The 20,824-nt window shown below is 41.5% G+C and overlaps 1 protein-coding gene across 5 annotated transcripts in view; it reads left to right on the forward strand.

Annotated features, from left to right (window-relative positions):
* NR5A2 (nuclear receptor subfamily 5 group A member 2) overlaps nucleotides 1-20,824 on the forward strand; it is a 139,165-nt gene that overhangs the window by 76,101 nt on the left and 42,240 nt on the right. For all 5 annotated transcript variants that reach the window (XM_047705486.1, XM_047705487.1, XM_047705488.1 and 2 more), the window contains one exon: nucleotides 8,597-8,744. In XM_047705486.1, the coding sequence (XP_047561442.1) occupies nucleotides 8,597-8,744 (148 nt within the window). The remainder of the gene's footprint in view (nucleotides 1-8,596; nucleotides 8,745-20,824) is intronic.

Raw genomic sequence — 20,824 nt, forward strand, 5'->3', positions numbered from 1 at the left:
TTATTAAAATAAATGCATGGAACGCAGTGATTCCCTAAGTCCATTGGGTCATTCCTATTCAGGCCTCGCTGCAGCGTTCCGCAGTGCTTCCAGACTTCAGTGCCCAGGCCCCGTGATCTTTTACGTACAGCCATAAATGTTTATGTGCTGTGAAACCACAGCAGTGAGATTTGAAAATGAAAGGCTGTCTCCACGCCATTTGCTGTATTATTAATAAATCACCTTTTCCCAATCAAATTAAAGGCAAGCACTATTTCAGAGTTTTTGCAAATTGGATCAATTCAACCATCTCCATCACTATCTGGTCCCTGCTTTCTGTACATCTGGTGAGAAAAGCCTTCCAGGCGAGCACATAAAGTCTCAAGGGCTTGACTTTCTGGACTTTCAAATTTGTGTTTAACATTTTTGTCCGGGGACCCAAGGTTTTGGAGGAAACATACCCATTTCTAGAGTTTAATCACTGGGTAGGCCTCCCAGCCCTCTCTCCACCCCCTTCCCCATTTCCCCCTCCCATCCCTACCCAATGAGGAACTGCATTAGAAGGAACCTCAGCCCACAAATTAATTTGATTTCATTTCCTTCTGAGTTTCAGAAATCAAATGGGTTTGTGCTGCTCTTTTTCAAAGCACTTCCATTCTTGCTCTTTAGAAATACTCCTTATTTCACATTTCATTTTGCCTTAAGTGCTGCCCCTGGATAAAGGTAATTACCATTTAAAAAGTAGAGAAAGTACATTTCTTGTCTCTGATTTTCAAAACCAAGAACAGTCAGAAATAGATGGTATTTATCATCTTAAGTATCAGTTACTGCTGCTTCATGTTTTGCCCTCACAACAGAATACAGAACTCCCTGCCAAAGAACTAGTTCTTCCCCTCTCACCTTTCCTGCCACCCAGAGTCTTCTAGCTCCCTCCTCCGCCCTCGTGAAGTGAGTCACCTTTCTGTCAAAGCCCTCCCCTACCCCTTTGCATCCAATCAATGCAGACCTTTGTAATGATTCATTATAACCAAATACTCTTATTTAATTTGTGAAAATTATGGAACAAACCTTGTATTTTCTATCGTGGAATAGGCTAAACATTTTGAATCTATCTCTGGGCTTCCTGCAATTTCTTATTTATTTTTCTTAAGGATTTGATTGGCTTTATTAAGTGATTCATGAATTGGGTAGCATTCAGTTAGGAAGTAGAGACGCTCTGGCAGTTTCTTTCGTTCTTTCTTGGGCGGGGGGGGGGGGGGGGGGGGGGGGTGGTGGGAGGGAGGGAATCGTAAGCAGGCTAGGTCTTCTGACCCTGAGATCAAGACCTGAGCCTTTGTCAAGAGTTGAAAGCTTAACAACCACCCACACAGTCACCCAGGTGCCCCAACCTGCAATTTCTTAAAGCAAAAGAAGTGTTATGAAGGAAGACCCTTGCAAAGCGTGTGACCTTTGCAACAGAATGAGGAAGATATTTTAATGTGGAGTCATAGACAGATTTTTACATTTCTATAGCGCCTGTTTAGTGCTGAATATGTTAGGTGCCTGAAAAATATCAGCTGATGGTCCAGAGTAGAACTACCCTATCGTGACCTACGTGCTGAATTAAAACAAGTTAACTTGGACTCAACACCCAGAGTACGCTTCCCCATCATCTCATCTGTCTCTTCTTACCCCTTCCCATTTCCTGTCGTGGGGCTGAGACCCCAGTACTGGTCTGGCATTAAGAAGTTTTTCACGGCAGTGGGCATGTACTGCTTCCCACCCCGAGACACAGAGAGATAGGTGAAAATGTGAAGTATAATTTCCTTAGAACAGTAAATACTTCCCTGACTGCAAGTGTGGGAAAACCTAGATTTTTTTGTTAAAACAATAATAGATTATTTGGTGTACGCTAATTTTAGGAAGATTGTTACAATAATGATGAAAGGAAGGACTATAGGAAGCATAAGAGTAGAGCAATATTCTGAGGGGAGGGGAAATGATTTTTCTTTCAAGATTTTATTTATTTGAATAAATAAAAGAGCAAAAGAGCGGGAAGAGGAGCAGAGGGGGAGGGACAAGCAGACCACGCTGAGCATGGAGTCCAGCATGAGGCTTGATCTCAGGACCCCAAGATCATGACCTGAGCTGAAACCAGGAGTCGGACACCCAACAGACTGAGCCACCCAGGCACCCTCAGGGTGAACATGATTTTTTTTTTTAAGCATGATTTTAAAAAGAAAATGTATGGAGGTAGTTGAAGAAAGCAAAAAGAGGGAACTACCCTTTTTTAGTATATGATCTAGTAACAGTCAAGCTCCAGGCAGAGTATATTTTCATTACTAGTGCATTCTGTTTGCTGTCTGGTATGGAAATGTTGAGTGTGTGTATGTGTGTGAACACACATTAGTCTAGTTGAGAATTGAACTGACTGGTGTTTGAGTTCCTGTTCCAAAATTTACTAGCTATACCTTCTTGAGGAACTCCCCTTACCATTCAAGTTTCTTCACTTATCCAGGGGGGATTGTAGGGGAATCTGTGTCAGAAAATTGCAGTAGGAATTACAAGAAATAGTTCTGTAAAGTATGGACATGAAAATTACAGGGTATCAAAACTGTGTGAACGTGAAGCTGATAGGAGGTCAACAGCCCTGTGAAGAAAGTACTACTTAGTATTAATAGCATCCCCATTTTACGGATGAGTAACTGAGACAGAGAGAGGTAAAGTAGTTGATGCAAAGTCAAAGTACAACTAATAAAAGCAGTAGAATGTTCTGATCTAGGCAGTCTGGTGCCAAAGTTCGTGTTTTTTTTTGTTGTTGTTGTTCGTGTTCTTTTTTTTTTCCTTCTTTTTTCCTTTTAAGATTTTATTTATTTATTTTAGAGACAGAGAAAGAGTGAGGGGAGGAGCAGAGGGAGAGGGACCAGCAGACTCCATGCTGAGCACAGAGCCTGACACAGGGCTCGATCTCACGACCCTGAGATTGTGATCTGAGCAGAAATCAGAAGTTGACGATCAGTCAGCTGAGCCACCCAGGCGCCCCAGATTTTGTTCCTTTTTTTTTTTTTTCCTTTTCAGTGTTCCAGAATTCCAGAATTCATTGTTTATACACTGCACCATATCAGTGCTCCATGCAATATGTGCCCTCGTAATACCCACCCCCAGGCTCACCCAACCCCCCACGCCCCAAGAGTTTGTGTTCTTAACCAACATACCATACTGCTTTTCTGTATACCTAACAGATGCTACAAAGTCTTCGTGTATAATTTCTATGCATGACAGCTTCTGTGAAACTTCCAAGCAAGACACTCATTTCTTCTTTATGAGCCTAAATATATAAATGGCTTTGTTTTACTTATAAATTTCTTGGTGTGGCATTGTTATCACATTGTAAAAATAAATTTAGATCATCAGAAGCATTTTAATGTGATTATTATTTACCGTTCTAAAATTATTTCAGCATTAAGAAAATGCTAGAAAGAAGAAAAAGGGTCACTCAAAATGTTACCATCCTAAATCAACTGCTTTTGTTGAGTTTTCTTCCTAAATGCGGCGTTTTCTTAATTTTCTAAAGGAAACAATTCCTCTGCCACCAAAACACATTGACCTACTACCACAGATTTGTGCAGAAATGTGAACTTTGAAACAGTGATAGATGCCTCAAGTCATGATGTTGATATCATGGTGAAAAAAAATTAAACAGCATTCTTCCAAGGAAGTGTGTAAAATAACCCTATGGGCAGCTTAACACTCACCTACAGGAGTAGAACAGCTTGATTCACTTAATTTAAAAACATTCACAAAGACCTGATAATTGAAGGAAAATCAGAATGGGGGGGTGGAATTAGAGTCCCGCCCTCGCTGGTGATAAGAGGTGTAATTTATCGTCTAATGACACTGATCACTAAGCCCTGCAGGGTGCTTTGCACTGTGCACTTTCACAGGTAAGCCGCGTGACACGGGTTCAGATAAGATGGGAGGAAGGTTCAGAGGAGGAAGTGCAAAGGGAGTCAGATGGGCATGTGAAGCTGTCCAGATTCCACTTCTAGAAGGAAGTGCCTTAGTTCTCAAGTGACTGTATTTGACCAAACTCCTTCACAGGTTGAGACAGACACCTGCAAATCCTGCCAGGGTTAGAGGAGCAGTGACAAGGAATTTCTGGATAAAACTTTAACTAAACTAACTAAACTTTAACTAGCTAAAATCCATCACCTTTTTCAGCCTCAACTAGAAGAAATACGGTACTCCCGAATTATTCAGTAGAAAGTTCCAGGTTTGGGGCGCCTGGGTGGCTCAGTCAGTTTAGCGCCTGCCTTCAGTCCAGGTCTTGATCCAGGGGCCCTGGGATCGAGCCCCACAGCATGGGGTTCCTTGCTGGGGAGCTGCTTCTCCCTCTGCCTCTGCCTGCCGCTCCCCTGCTTGTGCATGGTCTCTCTCTCTGTCAAATAAGTACAATGAAAAAAAAAATTTTCCTGCTTTGCTTACAGAATTTTCTCAGCTGCTCCATGATGAGTTCTTCTAGAACAAATGAAAATGTTGATGCTGAGTATTTTAAGACTAATAAGTAGTAATAGTCAGTACGCCTCAGTGTGTACCACCAGGACTGTAGTCCTCACACACAAGCGACCGAGGCAGCAATTCTGTGTCAGCCTGAGCATGCATGTGGCATTTACACAATGCTTTATAGCATCTCTGCTAGACAGGCTAAGGAATGCAGGGCCCCACCTGCTCCTTGTTCCAATATTCTGGCATTTTCCTCCTGAACGCGGCTCACGGTAAATGCATTTGTTACAATAGAGAAGGAAGAAGAAGACTAGACTGGTTTTAAATGATAGGGATTCTCCAGGGAACCGGTGCTTGGAGCTTGAAGAGGGAAAGGAAAAAGTTGGATAAAATAGCACAACTTTTTCAAAAGTCCCATGGCTAACAAGTTACCTAGCACATTATGTTCACTAAATAAATGTCTGCAGAATTGAGTGCCTTTGCAGTTCCCTGAGAATTAGAGCAATTGAAAGAATTCGACTGCAGGGCGCCTGGGTGAAGGTTCAGTGTCTGCCTTCAGCTCAGGTCATGATCCCGGGGTCCTGGGATCAAGCCCCATGTCAGGCTCCCTGCTCAGTGAGGAGGCTGCTTCTCCTCTCCCTCTGCTGCTCCCTCTTCTCCGTCTACCACTCCCCTGCTTGTGCTCTCTCTGTCTCTCTCTCCCTCCGCTCTGTCTCTCTGTTTCTCAAATGAATAAATAAAATCTTTAAAACAATAATAGTAATAATAATAACAAAAAAGAATCCCACTGCAAAGAACAGCTCAGGGCACCACTACCTAGTATTGAAATGAGGATTTGGTGATTCACACCGAATTTCTTACTTAAACCTAGGGTCAGCTATCATGCATTCATTATGTCTTTTTAATCAGCCATCTATATAAGCATATGTTAAATCTTGTTAAGCAAAAAGGGAGTAATGATTATTGGTAATATTATTAATAATTTTAGTAACTTACATTAATAATTAGTGTTAATATTATCATAACATCTGGATTATAAAATGAATTCTATATCTTTTACATCTTAGAATTATGAGAAGAATTTGTTTCTATCCAGTATTTTAAAAATACATGTACATAAAACCTATCTGTGTATATATATACTTACATACAAATAAAATAACAATGGAGTACTTTGAAGTGGGATTGCTTTTAGTATTTGCATATTGTAGCTAATTAACAGCCACTGTAACATCATCCTAAGGGAAAGGTCTACTGGCAACTTATTCATTATCTTCTATTATTGTGTATCATATTAAAATGACAGGCATCTTACAATGTACAAGTCATCAAAAATTTCAGTTATTAGAACTAAAAGCAATTTAGCTAAAACTGTTTCTTCTTTCCTTCATGATGAGTGAAATTTATCCAAAGGGGACAGCAGCTTATAGTATTTCTTCAATATCTGCCTTGAATTTAATGGCACAAAGATTACATGTAAGAGAGCAATAAATTAATTTTACTAAGTACATAAAAGACAAGGCCAGCTGCTCCTGAAATGAGCACAAACTCTGCATTCAACAATGAAAATATAATTATGTTTGTAATAAAATGTAAGGAAGTTGCAGATCTGTGTGCTGTTCCAGGAATAAATCACCCATCCTCCTTCGGAGCCCCGCAATTTGATAAATTATCCTTGAAGGAAATGTTATCGGAGCTCCCATTTAATAAGCATGTTTGAGCTTTCAAATTAGCATGTAAATAAATGTATAGCTATAAAGTTGTTGGTATGCCAATTGATTTCCTGAAGTTCATCTCACTAAAGATCTCTCACTAAATAGAATCTTACGAAACAATTTCAGTTCGTTTCTGGTATAGTGCACTGTATTTTCAAGTATAAAGTTCTAGGAATTGAACTTAGTATTACACACCTGTTAGAACTGCACACATACCAAATTTTAATGAACCAGTCTTTTTTCAAAAAGTAGGTTCTGGTGAATAATGTACTACATTTTCAAGCACGATGTTCTAGCATTTGAACTTCTTGCAGACTTGTTAGAACTATGCACTTATCAAAGCTCTGTTAGCTTCATACTACAAAAAATTAATACCAGCATATTTGCAGTTTATTTTAGTGCACTTTCCTGGTTGAAGGCTTCACTCGAGATCTTGATCAAATGTGCTGTGTACATTCTATGCTGCAGCTTCAGTGCATTCAACAACCAATTCTCAGCTTAAATTGGTAGTATTATTCCAAGTACGCTCATTTCCTGATAATCACAGAAATGGGAGGCACCTTTACTATCCTCTAGCTTAACTGCTTTATTTAAAGGTGAGGGCACCAAGGGATGGGGACTCCATAGGACTTGCCCAAGATGCTTCATTTGTAAGTGGCCGTGTTGGCCCAGATCTCCTATCCTGTCCTGGTTTTCTTCCACTGTGTGACCCCACAGGGCCTTCCTGCTGTCATTCACGCACTGATCCTATTTGTCTCTGCAGGATTTCTTTTACTACCTGGGGGATAGGGAGAGCATGGATAAGTTGCTAAAGAATTGAGAGCTCAGGCACCACTTTAAGAAGAATTTCCCGGACCAGAAAGATGTCACAGAACTGGCAAAATGGTAGTTCAGACATCCCTTTGGGGGACCACACTGACCGTCATCGCATATTCCAATGTCCCAGCTGCTTGTCCTCTCCACGTCTGGCTCAGGTTTCAGGCTGCCTTGGTCCTGACCCTTTCACACACTCTGAAACAAACCAAAGGAGTTCTTAGAAACGCTTGATGTTTAAATTTAGTGGACAAATGCCAGCACATGGACGAAAAAGCAAGGAGGACAGTGCTGTGCTTGATACAACAGCAGACCTAGAACACACATTAACTGCGCCTTTTTCATGCATAGTTGACTTTATATGAACTGATTGACACCTTTGGGGGTCGTCTTTCCACTGACTCTTAATTTTTCTCACTCTTAAAAAAAGGTTTCTGTACACCCAGTATTCTCTAGTTAAAGCTGAAAATTCAACTCATCATATTTACACAATAAAAAAAAAATCCATTCTGCCTTGTTTTTAATTGCAAATTCTACTCCGGGGACTAGTTCTCCTGCTTAGGAGGCAGCCCTGTGCCTTCTCGTAGAGAAGCAAGTGCAGTCAATTATGGTAATGAAATGTCAATAAATATAAAAATTTAATACAGTCTGCTCCGGGTGAGTGGCAGATGAGGACTTGCCTCCCAGACAAATTTGCTGCTGCTGCAAATATTAAATGCACCTAAAAGAGTATCTGGTTGCATGAGAGCTCTCCAGTACAAAAAGGAGGGAGCATCAGATACCAACTGGGTTTTCCCATTATGCTGTAATTGCAGCCGCAAAGCCAGTACTGTCATTGACAGCCATCCCAACATCTTAACTTAATATTATAAGCTGAACTTTTTATGTCCCCATGAATAATCTACGATTGGTGCATTGCAGCACCTTTTTAAATTTTTTAATGGCGAAGAAAATAAGCCTTTTTTATGTTTTCCATATCCAGAAATGATTCTTCTTAAGATGATTGCTGTCTTTAGAGAGAAATATATTAATAATCATATGAATGAAAATAGTGGTCATTGCTTTTTAGGAAGTAACCTGAAGAAGAAGCTGAATGGGATTCTTTCCTCCTTCACAAGCCTGCATTCTTGGATAATGACTGCTTCCAAACATAGTCTCTTAATAAAATAAAAATGGAAACATACCTCTCTGTGCCTTCACTTTCTCATGCACCGGTGAATTCATCTTGAGCTCTTAGAAAGCTATTCTGGATTCACTTTTTAGGGGTAGTATAGTTTTCTTCAAACTTATTTGAGACCCAGTTAAAAATGTTAACCTTACATGAAGATGTAATTTCACAATAGAAAAAAGATGAAGGTAGACATTTAGGTAGCCAAGGTCTGTTCCCTACAAAGCTTATCAAAATGATTAGCTATATCAGAATAATCAGGATCCATCCCAGAGTCATAGTATGTGTCAAACTGTTTTTTCGGGGAATGTCCCCGCTGTTACAAATCTGAAATGCCATCTGATTTTACCCACGATTCCTAAAAGTTTCAGTAAAATACTTGTCTCAATTTTTGTTTGTTCGTGTGTTTCCGATTCTGACACACGGTTCTGTGTTGCAGGTGGACTATTCCATAATTGCCTCCCAGGCCGGGGCCACCCTCAACAATCTCATGAGTCACGCACAGGACTTAGTGGCAAAGCTACGCTCTCTGCAGTTTGATCAACGAGAGTTTGTGTGTCTGAAATTCTTGGTGCTCTTTAGTTTAGGTAAGGAATCCTTTTCTCATACCCGGTACAACCAGATGTGATTCGATGGTGCCGGACTCCGTGTGTGTTGAAGTCAGTAGATGCTTTTTTTCTACCAAGATACTGCCCTCCTTTTCAAGTGATGGAATTGTCAAATGTGAGTATATTACCTATATGTCTCTGCATGACTCCTCGCCTGTGAGTAGGTGGGTTGGGGCATGGAAAAGGCGTTCTTAGGCTGGAGTCCTGAAGTTTCTCCCATAGCGGACATAACAAGTAGGCAGCAGCTGTAGAAGGCTGTGTCAGAAGGCTGAATGGAGATCGCTTAGGAAAGACGTATGGGATCAAAGTGTAGGCACCCTTCTGGTGATCGTTTCTATGTGCCTTTCGTTAGAGCTTGCAGACTACTGCTGTTTTTATTGTAAAATATGGGTCGTAATTAAAAACCTGTTTCTTAAATCTCGATCAGGATTAGCCAGAGGATGTTTATAACTAGATGCATCACTATGCAAGTATAAAAGATGATGGTTGTCAAGGGGAGAGGATGCTTCTTTAGGAAAGCTTTGGGGAAGAAAGATAACTAAGCAAGACAGATTGGCTAAATCAAGGTTCTCAGTGAGTCAGTTGAGAAAAATCACCACTGCTTGGAATAAAAAAAGGATTAAGGAGATGGATTTTTATTGACTTCAAAGGAGCAGATTTTTCTGCCTGTCCCATACTTGATTTCTGTATTTTGTTGGCTTAATAAAGCCAACTTAAATAAACGTTTTGCCAAGTCCATTTATTACTTATTGGCAGACAGCTGAGGGAGGCAACTTCCCCTGAATGAAAAAAATGCAGAAATCAGATTTACCAACATATGTTTTTTCTTTAGTCTTTGGTTATAAGATAGTTGTGAATTCATAGCCTAAGAAATAAAACAATAAAACAAACTGCAAAGTAAAACAGATGTGTCTACTCTCCAGATTTGGTACTTTCTCTTTAAAATTCCTCTTGACAGCACTGCACAACTGTTGCTAATAAAGGGATAGTTTGAAGTAATAGCACCAGAGTTAATTTTTCACATGTAGTCAACATTTAACATAAAAAGAACGTTTTCATATTTTGGAAAATGTGATAAATATAGCAAAAAGAAATGTTACTGAAAATTTAAAAAGACAACAGAATTTCATAGATGTAGTGTTCAAAGGTTTACAATGCCAGGACTGGATGCTGTGTGGTTTCTGCATTAACCATTCTAAGTAGGAAAGTTCCATTCAAGTAAGTCGACATCTTTTACCCATGAACAGTTTTTAGAAAATCAAGAGGAAGATAGCACAGGCGTGCTTGCTCTAATCTCACAGGCCATTCTGGTGTTTGGCAAGATCTTAGTCTTTTCAACTGGCACATTTGATCAGTAATTAAATGGAAAAAGTGGCAGTATTTGTGTAAGGAATCTTAGAGCATTTTAGTGATAAAATATTTAAAGAGAGTCATCTCACTTCAGTGGTATTTTTATCTTATTTCAAGATTTTTTTTAAATTTATTTGCGAGAGAGAGCACGCATGAGAAAGGGGAGGGTCAGAGGGAGAAGCAGACTCCCTGCCAAGCAGAGAGCCTGGTAGGGGCGACTCAATCCCAGGACTCCAGGATCATGACCTGAGCTGAAGGCAGTCGCTTAACCAATTGAACCACCCAGGTGCCCCACTTCGGTGGTATTTTAAATTAGTTGAATAACTGCATTTCATTTGAAGATGTAGATATTAACTATGGGCCATGTTTTGTTTTCCACGCTTTTATTTTACCTTCATCTTTTTTCAAAATTACTGTGTTTTTTGCCAACACTAAGGAAGTAGGGGCTGGGGGTGGTGGTTCTGAAGTGCTTTCAGTCCTTGAACCTCACAAATTATCCTCCTGAACCATTGGGCCATCTATGTCCCAGAACCTCAGCCACACACACTCTGATTTGAGTGTGTTGATTATGTCTGGAATTTGGGGATCACTGAATGTCTAAACTTGCTGTTCCTTAAACTGCCTTGTTTGTTGTTTAAGGAAAAAAAGAAAGCTTAGCTTTCATATCAGAGGCAAATAGAGTTTTGGTCAAGTTTATTTATTTATTTACTTATTTATTTTTCAAGGGTTTATTTTTAAAGAAACAAGAAGATGGTAACTGGCAGTAACATTCTGGTAGTTTCCAATTTGCAGATGGAAAGTATTTCCCCCCGGAGAAACAATAAATTACCTTTTTTGTACAACTTTATTGTGGTATGTGGATAATCAACTTTTAGGTACCCAGGCCAGTCCTGGAACACCTGTTTCGCCGGTAATGGGGATGAAATCCTAGCAGAGCCCCCCCTTGAAAGCTGAGTCCAAGTCCAGAATCGGTACCTGCTGTGTCAAACCCTCATGAACTTCACGCACCCCTTCCCGTCCAAGTGTGAAAACCCATGCGTTCTGATCCCAGCCCAGCCTTGAGCCTCTCTGTGAGGCTCAAAGTGAAGTCAAAGTCAAAGTGAAAACTTTGTGAACGATCATAGGTTCGGGGCTGTGTGGGGATTGGACTGTAGCAGTATTCTCTTGGTGGATGATGAAACCGTGTTTACCAGGTGGAGCTGGTGAGCGAAAGTAGGATGTGAGCCCTAGCAGGTACAACAATCGAAGCCAGATTGGTTGGTGCTAAAGCATGGAGTTAAGGGAGAGCAAGATGAGTTTGGGAGCCAGTAGGAGATCAGTATGGCTTGAGGAAAGCCTCAGTTATGGCCCAGGGGTGGGCGAGAGCCTGGTCACTGAGGACCTTAAGGCATTCAACAAATGTTTACTGAGCACTTCTCTGTGTCAGGTGATGAGGTAGGCGCCCGGGATATGGTGGTAAACCAAAGTAGGTACCATGATCTTCATCCTGTAGGCCGTTAGGAAGTACCACTGGATTCTTTTAAAAAAGGGCTGAGGTGTGGGTAATGTAAGGGGATTCGCATTTCTGGTAGTGATGTGGAACGTGGACTGGAGACGAACAAGGCTGGAAACTCTGTTCAGAGGTGGTTTTAACACTCCATGGAGATAGGAATGCACCGACGTGAACAAGATAACAGGATGCAAACTGTGTGACAGAGTTAGGAGGAAGAAGGGCCGCATGAGTCTTAGGTTTCTGGGTGCTTGAACCAGAATAGAAGACTCTAGAGGAGCAGTAGCCTATTAGTGGAGTCAAATCAAATTCTGGTAGAAACCGTCCTCCTCCTAAACGTCATTCTTCACTAAAGCTGAGTCCTGATTCCATGAAAACCTAATGACATGACTAACCTAAATGTACCGTTGACTAGGAATTTTCCATTCCACTGCCTGATGTCTTTTTTTCTTGTGCAAGTTGTATCCATCCAGGAACAAACATCAATTAGTTAAGCTGTTGAAAAAAGAAGTTAAAGTAAAAAATGTCCCCTCTCTCAGAGTATTTCTGTATATAATATAGTAGGCTCTGGGGGCCCATTCTGCTAGTAATGTTTTCTTAAAATCCTGTTAAATTTATATATATATATAATTTTTAAAAAAATTTCCTTAACACTGAGATAACATAACTTGAGCCCATTGATAATTTGGCAAAAGAGGAGATACTCTACATGGGGCATTTAAAACTGATGACCCAAGAGAAGAGAAAATAAAATTTTTGATGTTGATCTGTTGGTGTGTACTTACACCTTCTAAAAAGGAACCCAAGTGACTGATGAAAGGAAATTTGCTGTCTGTCACCAACAATGCAGAAATAAAACTCGTAGAAATAGTATGTGGAATCATGACCCTCAGATAATGTCATTATTGCATGGGTTCCAGAGATGAGCAGAATTCCCACAGATGTGATCTGAAGACAAATGCAGAACTGGGAAACAGTCACCTGGTTTCGGACAGCATATCCTGAATAGTGTCCTTACATGTTCAAGTCCATCAGGAGTATCCGTGTGGCTTCAGTGCTCAAAGCGACTGGGTAATCAGAATGTGCCAACTGAGATGTTACTCTGGCCTTTGGATTTTCTTAGCCTCAAGACTTAATGGCTGGATGCTGCTGGACTCTTGTTATATCCCGGGTGGCAAGAGAAAGTACTAGAGGCATACTGCATGTTATTTCTCCTAATGAAGGCCCTTGATTTGTTGTAAATTATTCTCTTCTTTGCCCAGCCGGTGTTTCTCAAGGCACTGTTTTATATTCAGCTGAGTTAAAGAGATTGTTTTTCTCTTTGAGGGGATTTTCCCAGCCCCCAAAGCAGCTAAGGTTGCCCCAGGTATAGGCTGTCTGAGTGCACTGGAAGGGGTGAATGATTCTGCTCTGTTCTGCACTGCTTCTGTGCAGACCGTGCTCTAGACTGGGGCTCAGTTGGGGTTAGAAATTGTCCTTCACTTTTCTCTGTATTCCAGGTCTCTGGCACATTTCCTGGTACATGGTAGAGGCTTAACAAAATATTACTGATGAGAAAGGTCCATACACGGATTGATCTAATTTTAAATGCAAAACAAAGCCTTTACCAGAGTGGTTTGGTGACATGTCATCGGAGGTTGTCATGTCTCAAGGGCAGGATAGTTTTCTGAGAATAGTTTTTCCAGAGAATTCTCCAGTACCTCCTCAAAGTTAAATTATTTCTATTATCAGTTTGCATTCTCCCAGTGAATAAGGGGAGATGTTCATTTATTAGCTCCTGGGGAAGGTCAATTTGCAGAAAGACTAGAAAGAATACTATTCATGGCTAAAACTAGGTGATAAAGGCATGTCTCTTCCAAGCAAATGCAAGATCATAGGCTGTCAGCCCATGTTAACTAACAGTAGTTGAGGAATGTTGTACAGCTCCTTCTTGAATACTGATGGGAGCCTGTCTACGCTAACTTGGCTGAACAAAATCGTATCTTTGTTCATTGTGGTAGCTCTTTGCATCACACCACATTTCCAAATTTGGAATGAGACATTGACTATACCATCACACATCCCACACAAGATTCGTCCTCATGGCGGTAGACCTGGGGAACATGGGTTGTTGTTGCCTTGGGGAATGGCTCTCCTGGGAGAGCCACCGCCCTTTAGGTGCCGTCACCCAAACTGCCACCTGAGCCTTCTCGGTAGGAAAGCACTGAGAGTGCAGTGGGCACAGGTCAAGAACAAAGCTGTCTGCAGAGCTGTTTGATTGATCTCCAGGTTCGGTTCAGGCCTTCTTTAGTGACAGACCTTAATTTTAAGAGAGTTTTACACCTGTTACCTCTAATGCAGATTATCATCTAAGCAATGGGTGAAATGTCCCAGGAAAAACCAGTGTCTTTGTGACTTGACCTACAAAATGGAAGGTCTTTCAAAAATGGATGAGTAACATTTTCAGGTCTTTAAATGACCTTTGAAATCATAATTTGGAAGGGTTTAGGAGATAAGCTTCTTGGTGGGGAGAATTAGGAAATTCTGCCGTTAGGTAGAACTTTCCACTGTGCAGAAGGGCTCCACCTTCACTCCGCTCATTCATAATGCTATTGACATTGTTAGTAGTAAATAAAATTTGCACCATGTTTACTAGCTGGAAAATGTGGATGAGTTTAGTGTCTAGGTGAGGAAATTTATTCTCAGCAGTTGGCTTTCCAGTAGGCTTAGTCTTTTTTTTTTTTTTTTAAGATTTATTTATTTATTTATTGAACACAGAGAGACAGATCACAAATAGGCAGAACAGCAGGCAGAGAGAAAGGGGGAAGCAGGCTCCCTGTTGAGCAGGGAGGCCAATGTTTGGCTCTATCCCCGGACCCTGAGATCGTGACCTGAGCCGAAGGAAAAGGCTTAACCCACTGAGTCACCCAGGTGCCCTGTAGGCCTTGTTTTTGATATAATAGGTATTCTTTTCTTTTTTTAACTTCTACTCGTAATTCTGCTTTGCTGTTTAAATAAAGATCTATCCCTTGTTTCCCCTTTCCTAAGCATATAATTTCTTCTCCTGGTTTCTAGTGTCAACCTGGCCAAGTCACGATCTTGGTGTCTAGAGGTCGAGCCAGTGTTGGGTTTTATGTTTCATTGTGAGGTCTGCTTACGACTCTCTCTGTCCCCTGCTCTCTTCGTCCCCCACTCCTGCTTTCAAATAGAAAAATAAATTCTTAAAGCCCCCCTGTAGAGCAGTTGGTTAGGCAAAATGTCAACAGGGAAATGGGCTTCCTGTGACCCAAGCCCAAGTCAGCACCTCTGTGAGAGCTTAAGACTTGATCACAAACAATCCCATGTGGGAACTCTCATCTCTGGGAGGACTGGCACACATACACACTTCATTTGGAAAATGAAGGCTTTATACATGGGCAAAGCATTGCAGAGTGACTACTCATTTTACATCTCACTTAATAAGAGCCAACCGGGACCTGCAGGAACATTCCACTGCAGTCAGGAAGGTGGCATATAGAAGTTTCTGTGTTAGCACCGCCCAGAAAGCACGGCAGTTCAGTCGTGAGCCCTGGAGGGACGACTCTGCTATTTTGCTCAGTGAGAAAGACCATAATGAAGCTGCCACCAAAGCTGATGTGTCCCGTCCTGTGCTGAGCAAAGTCTGCTTGTGCATACCCTCCTCATCCCATCTGCGTGGTTGTTAGCTGCCCCTGGGAAGGCTATCGTAGTCATGCAGAGGAGGGCCAAAACTGGTTGCATAAACTACAGTTCCACCCTCGAACCCAGGTTCTGATCCAGAGCATGGCTTTGTGATGTAAATTACAACTGTGTTTTTCAAAATCCCATCTCCTGTGCAGAAGCACCTGATAATTTACGGGTTAGGAGGTGATCCTGAGAAAGAAAAGTCATCTGTGCTCTGGACTCCTGCACCCAACCTACCTGAGCTGCAGACCCCTAGCGGGAGTGTGCATGGATGGGGGGGCACGGTGGGCGCCCAGGTGCTTCCTCTGCTCAGCGCTTCCAGAGTAGCCTGGAGATGTTCTAGAACACACCGCGGGAGAAGGGAATGTAAGGTGTCACAAAAAGAAAGAGGGTACATTTCTTTTGCCCAGTTCTCCAGAGGCCCAGCAGTGTGTTGGGTCTGAGGGTTTTTTATTTGTTTGTTTGTTTTTTACTCTCAGACTGTGTCCCTGTTTGTGTAAGGGGTGGGAGTAGCAGAAGAAAGCCCAGCTCTAAGCAAAGCAACAGGAGCAAAGAGAAATATGAATTTGCCTTTTGCTTTTTTGCCACATTAAATCCAGTTCATGAAAAAGGTTTCCAAATCCAGCAGAGAAATCTGACCACGTTGACTAAACTCTGTTTGCAGTGCCTAAAGCAAAATGGACTAGTCACCGTATAAATCAGAGAATGAGGGCACAGGTACGGTTTGCTATAAAGCAAACCTACAGCTAACCTAGGAGAGGGAAACAGGAGTACCTGCTCCCATCCCTTCGTTGACTGCCTCCCTCCAGAAGCATCAGCAAAACTTCCGGAGGGCGGAAAACTCGTACAAGTTTCTATTTGTGTGCAGTCACAATGTGTGTCTGGATATTAATTCCGTTGTGAAAAAAGCACGGTAGTCTGCATATCCCGGGATTCTCTTGACCTGGTATCCGTGTAACAGATGGTCTTCAACCAGCAAAAACCAGTCTTCCTGTTACGGGGTCATCGTCCTTGCTGAGGTTGGTCCCAGGATTTGTTTTATGACAGCCTCCCTCTAAATATGATCAAACACCTACATCACATACCGCAGACGCTCCTTTTCCTACACGTGTGTGTTTGCGCGCGCGTGCCCTCGCCAACCAGCCTGCCTAGTGGTGCAGTGCATTCCTCTCACATCTTCACCCACGTGCATTGGTTAAATTGTTCCTCATGAAGTCAGATAAGCAAAAGAGATATCCCAGGGTTGTTCTGAAAATTAGCATTCAGCCTCGGCTTTTACCTTTTCATATATGATATTCTAATTTAGAAAAACACTCACTAGACACTTGTCAGATAACTATGCATATCTTCATAGTAATGCCTCGCTGATACGGACACAGCTGATGGTGATGCTGGCAAATAAGCGTGTCCTAAAATTTATGTAATCATTTGAAATTCAGAAAAGATTGATTAGCATTCAAGGGATGCCACCGTTCAATATTTACACCATAGAGATTTGGCAGAAGCAAATAATGGCACATAAAGTTGATGCTTGTCTTAATTAAATGCAGTATAATAGGTGTTGTGTGGATTTTTTTTTTTTCTTTCAGTGAGCAAAGCAGTTTAGCCATGACCAGATATAATTCATTTTGGAGTTCTAAGTTTGAACTTAATCAATACGTATTTACGGCCGTGGAAGAAGATTATCATTTGTTATCTGCTGGCACAAGGATATAATTGCCCAAATAGCATTTATTTAGGCATATTTCTGAATAGCTTATGCTTAAAAACATTTATTATTTTTTCGTTGTTAATGCTAATACTGTCATTTTGCTAACTACTGCTATTTAGTGAGATGATTTTTCAGAGATGTACTGGCCTGGCGTACTGGGACTAGCCAATAAGGAAAACGACACGAACGCTTGACTGCTCGGGTGGGCGCCTCTCCCTGCTTCAGCAATGCCAGCTGCCCTGTTACAATGGCAGAACGACGTCACTGTACTAGGCCACACTCAGAAGAGGCTCGTGGGCTGATGTGGTCCACGCAGATCCTACACACCAGTGCACTGGATACCCCAGGCCCTCGGGGTATTTTTCTGGAATGGAATTCTTTACTGCTCTAGTCCAGTCAGTCCAGTCTTGAGCTCTGGCTGTGTTTGGTTAAGAAGTTTAGATCCCGGGGGGCGCCCGGGTGGCTCAGTTGGTTAAGCGGCTGCCTTCGGCTCGGGTCATGATTCCAGGGTCCTGGGATCGAGCCCCGCATCGGGCTCCCTGCCCAGCAGAGAGCCTGCTTCTCTCTCTCCCTCTCCCTGCCGCTCTGCTTACTTGTGCTCTCTCTCTAGCTCTCTGTCAAATAAATAAAATATTAAAAAAAAAAAAAAGTTTAGATTCCGGGCGCCTGGGTGGCTCAGTGGGTTAAGCCTCTGCCTTTAGCTCAGGTGATGATCCCAGGTCATAGGATTGAGCCCTGCATCGGGCTTTCTGCTCAGCAGGGAGCCTGCTTCTTCCTTTCTCTGCCTGCCTCTCTGCCTACTTATGATCTCTCGCTCTGTCAAATAATTGAATAAAATCTTAAAAAAAAAAAAAAAAAGTTTAGATTCCAAGTCGAATGATTCAGGACAGGAACCAAGAATAAATTGGAAGTTTAGAGAGACCTTTCATAGGTTTGAAATAGTGAATTCCACAATATATATCAAGTGTCTACTAGGGGCAAAGCCACTGTACTGATCATTGTATGAAAGGGCAACATACGGTCTTTCCAAAGGGAGGGAAACTCCTCAATGTGGTACAGAGCCATACTTCAGACCCATGGGACACTTGTGAGAAAGGTGTAGGGCCTTAGGTGGAGAGTCTAAAACACAGCACACCGTTGCAACACTACGTGACTTCTCTTTGCTTCCTTTCTGTTCTGCTCTCCTTTCCACTGAACTAACACATGCCCCCCACACACATTAGTCTCACCCGTCCCATGTTGTCAGTGGGAAAGCCTTACTTAGGGCACCTGGCTGGCTTAGTCAGTAGAGAATGGGACTCTTGATCTCTGGGATGTAAGTTCGAGCCCCACATTGGGTGTAGAGATTACTTACACATAAAGAAAACCTCCAGGAAAAAAAAAATCCCTAAAACCCTTCTTGGTTCTCATGTTACACGAATCTGACAGTGATCAGGGGCATGAAAAGAGTTGGGTATCTGTACATGGGGTCACCTGGAGCCTCAATAGGAGATACCATACCTAAACCCCACACCCTGGGCAACCCAGGTTTTTGAGAGAAGTTTTGTTTGGCGTCAGCCTTGAACAGACACTGAATCCTAGAACTGTACCATAGAAAAGAAAAAATCCTAGAACTGTACCTTCTGAATAAGGAGATTGAGACTAACAGACACTGTGAGTCGTGCACAATCCTACAGAGTCGGGTTGTGCTGAAGGTTTTAGATTCAATGCCCAGGAAAAGAGCACAGGCATGGATGCATTTCGGTAATTACAGAAATCCCATTTGTGCATTATTTTCAAAATTAGATATAGTTGTGGGAGGGGGCATCCTTTTTAATGACATCTTAAACATGTTATCATTGTGGTGCATAAAAATAATTTCCCAGAAGAGCAAAGCATGCGCGTTAAATTTTATCACATCAGAGTTGTTGCGGGTGCCGTGCCTGGGAGCTTTGAACCTTGGAGGAAGACATCTGGCCCACAGTTGCTCATACTCTGATTCTCCCAGCTTTGCTGGGGGAACGTGGAGCTCTGTGCCGTTCATAAAGGTCGGAGTGACCTGGGTGACAATGCTGTCCCCAACTTGGATAGTTCCGCCTGATCCCTGTGGGGTGTGGCCACATTCTGGTTGTATATTCCTGTCTTGGAATAAATAAGAATAAAAAATAAGAATTGGTAGCACCCCTGAAATAATCATTTCTTTCTACTGTTTGTCCTAAGAGAAAAAAATGACTATTTTACCATTATTATTATCTATGTTGGACTTCTTTTCTAAGGTGCAGATTTTTAAAATTAATTTTTTTTAAATTGTAGTAGAATATATAGAGCACGAAATTTACCATTTTAACCATTTTTAAGTGTTCACTTCAGTGGCATTAAGTACATTCACATTGTTTTTGCAACCATCACTGTCATCCATCCCTAGCATTTCTCTCGTCTTCCAGCATTGAAATGGTATCCATTAAACAATGGATACCCTCCCCCTCCCCCTCCCCCTCCCCTCCCCTCCCCCACCCCTGCAACTGCCATTCCCTGATTTATGAGCCAAAGTTTTTGTATTTAGAAAGCACTTTAAAAAAAAAAAAAAAAAAAAGAAAGCACTTTTTATGTATTAGTATTAATATAATATAATATAATATTAAACGTTATAGTAATTTTGTGGAACTCAGTGACTAGATTCAGAACTTGGCTATGACACCTAAGGCATGGGTAGGAGTCAGAGCCCATGCTCCAAGTCAGGTTTTCTGGTTCCAGACTTGTCACTCTGTACCACACAGGAAAGACAGGCTTAGGATTTGGGTCTGGAAGAATAATACATAAAGTAGCGAGAGAAGAAGGGGAGGCATTCAGAACTAGTTTCCTACTGAAGTGGTATGGCTTAGTGATAAAGACTCCAGGCTTGAACTTAGGTTTTTTTTTTTTTTTTCTGTTTGCACCCTTGGGCTACTTAGATCACCTTAGTTTTCCCATAGGTAGCATTGAAATAGTAGTTTACTTAAAGATTGTTGGGAGAGGTTAAATGCAGTAATTACTGTGAAGAACTTAGCACTGCACCAGAGACATGGTATCAGTAAATTATTATCATTCAAAGCATCTCTATTTATGTCAGCTGAAGTCCTATAAGTGAGGGTCCTATATTGGAAAATGCCTCTTCTCAGTTACAATCTTCCGTGTACAGAATATATGAAGAAAGGCCTTCTTCATGTCAGCAGTAACTGCTAGATTCATTCAGTACCAAGTCATTGTTTAAAATCTTTGATCTACTAACCAAAGGAGCCATTATTACCTTTGCTACCTTGAAATATGTCAGAGGAAGCAGACTCCAGCCACTTCCCTTTGTTTCCTCTACCGCGAATCCCAAGATCAAACCAAAGTCACATAGTAAGTAATTAGTCTTCTTTCTGGCTGGGGAGGCCCTAGATAGGGATGATCTGGCAAATGGGAGTTACCAGGTAGACACCTGCTCCCTGGAGAATGCTTACGCCAGGAAATGCCTCAACTTTTCCCCTCTAAATTTCTGGAATTGTAAATGTTCTGTAGTTAACTTGACCTAAAAAAGTTGAAATTTTTATTTCAGACTAATACATAGGCTCTAAATCTAATGGCTAAATAGAAATTATGACTTCAAACATGCAAAACAGAAGATTTCACTTAGAGGAGCTATTTCTTTTGGAACTAACGTCCTAGGTAACTTTATCTTTCTAAGGAAATTGTTGTTTAATTTGAGAACTGAAAACTTTTAGAGAAATTAACTTTATACTTTATTTAACACGCTTTTAGCAAGATAACAGATGCCTTATTAATAATTAGTAATTGTTATTGTGTAGTAATAATAATAGTAGCAGATTC

Source organism: Lutra lutra, chromosome 15 (assembly GCF_902655055.1).
Source record: "Lutra lutra chromosome 15, mLutLut1.2, whole genome shotgun sequence".
NCBI classification, from domain to species: Eukaryota; Metazoa; Chordata; class Mammalia; order Carnivora; family Mustelidae; genus Lutra; species Lutra lutra.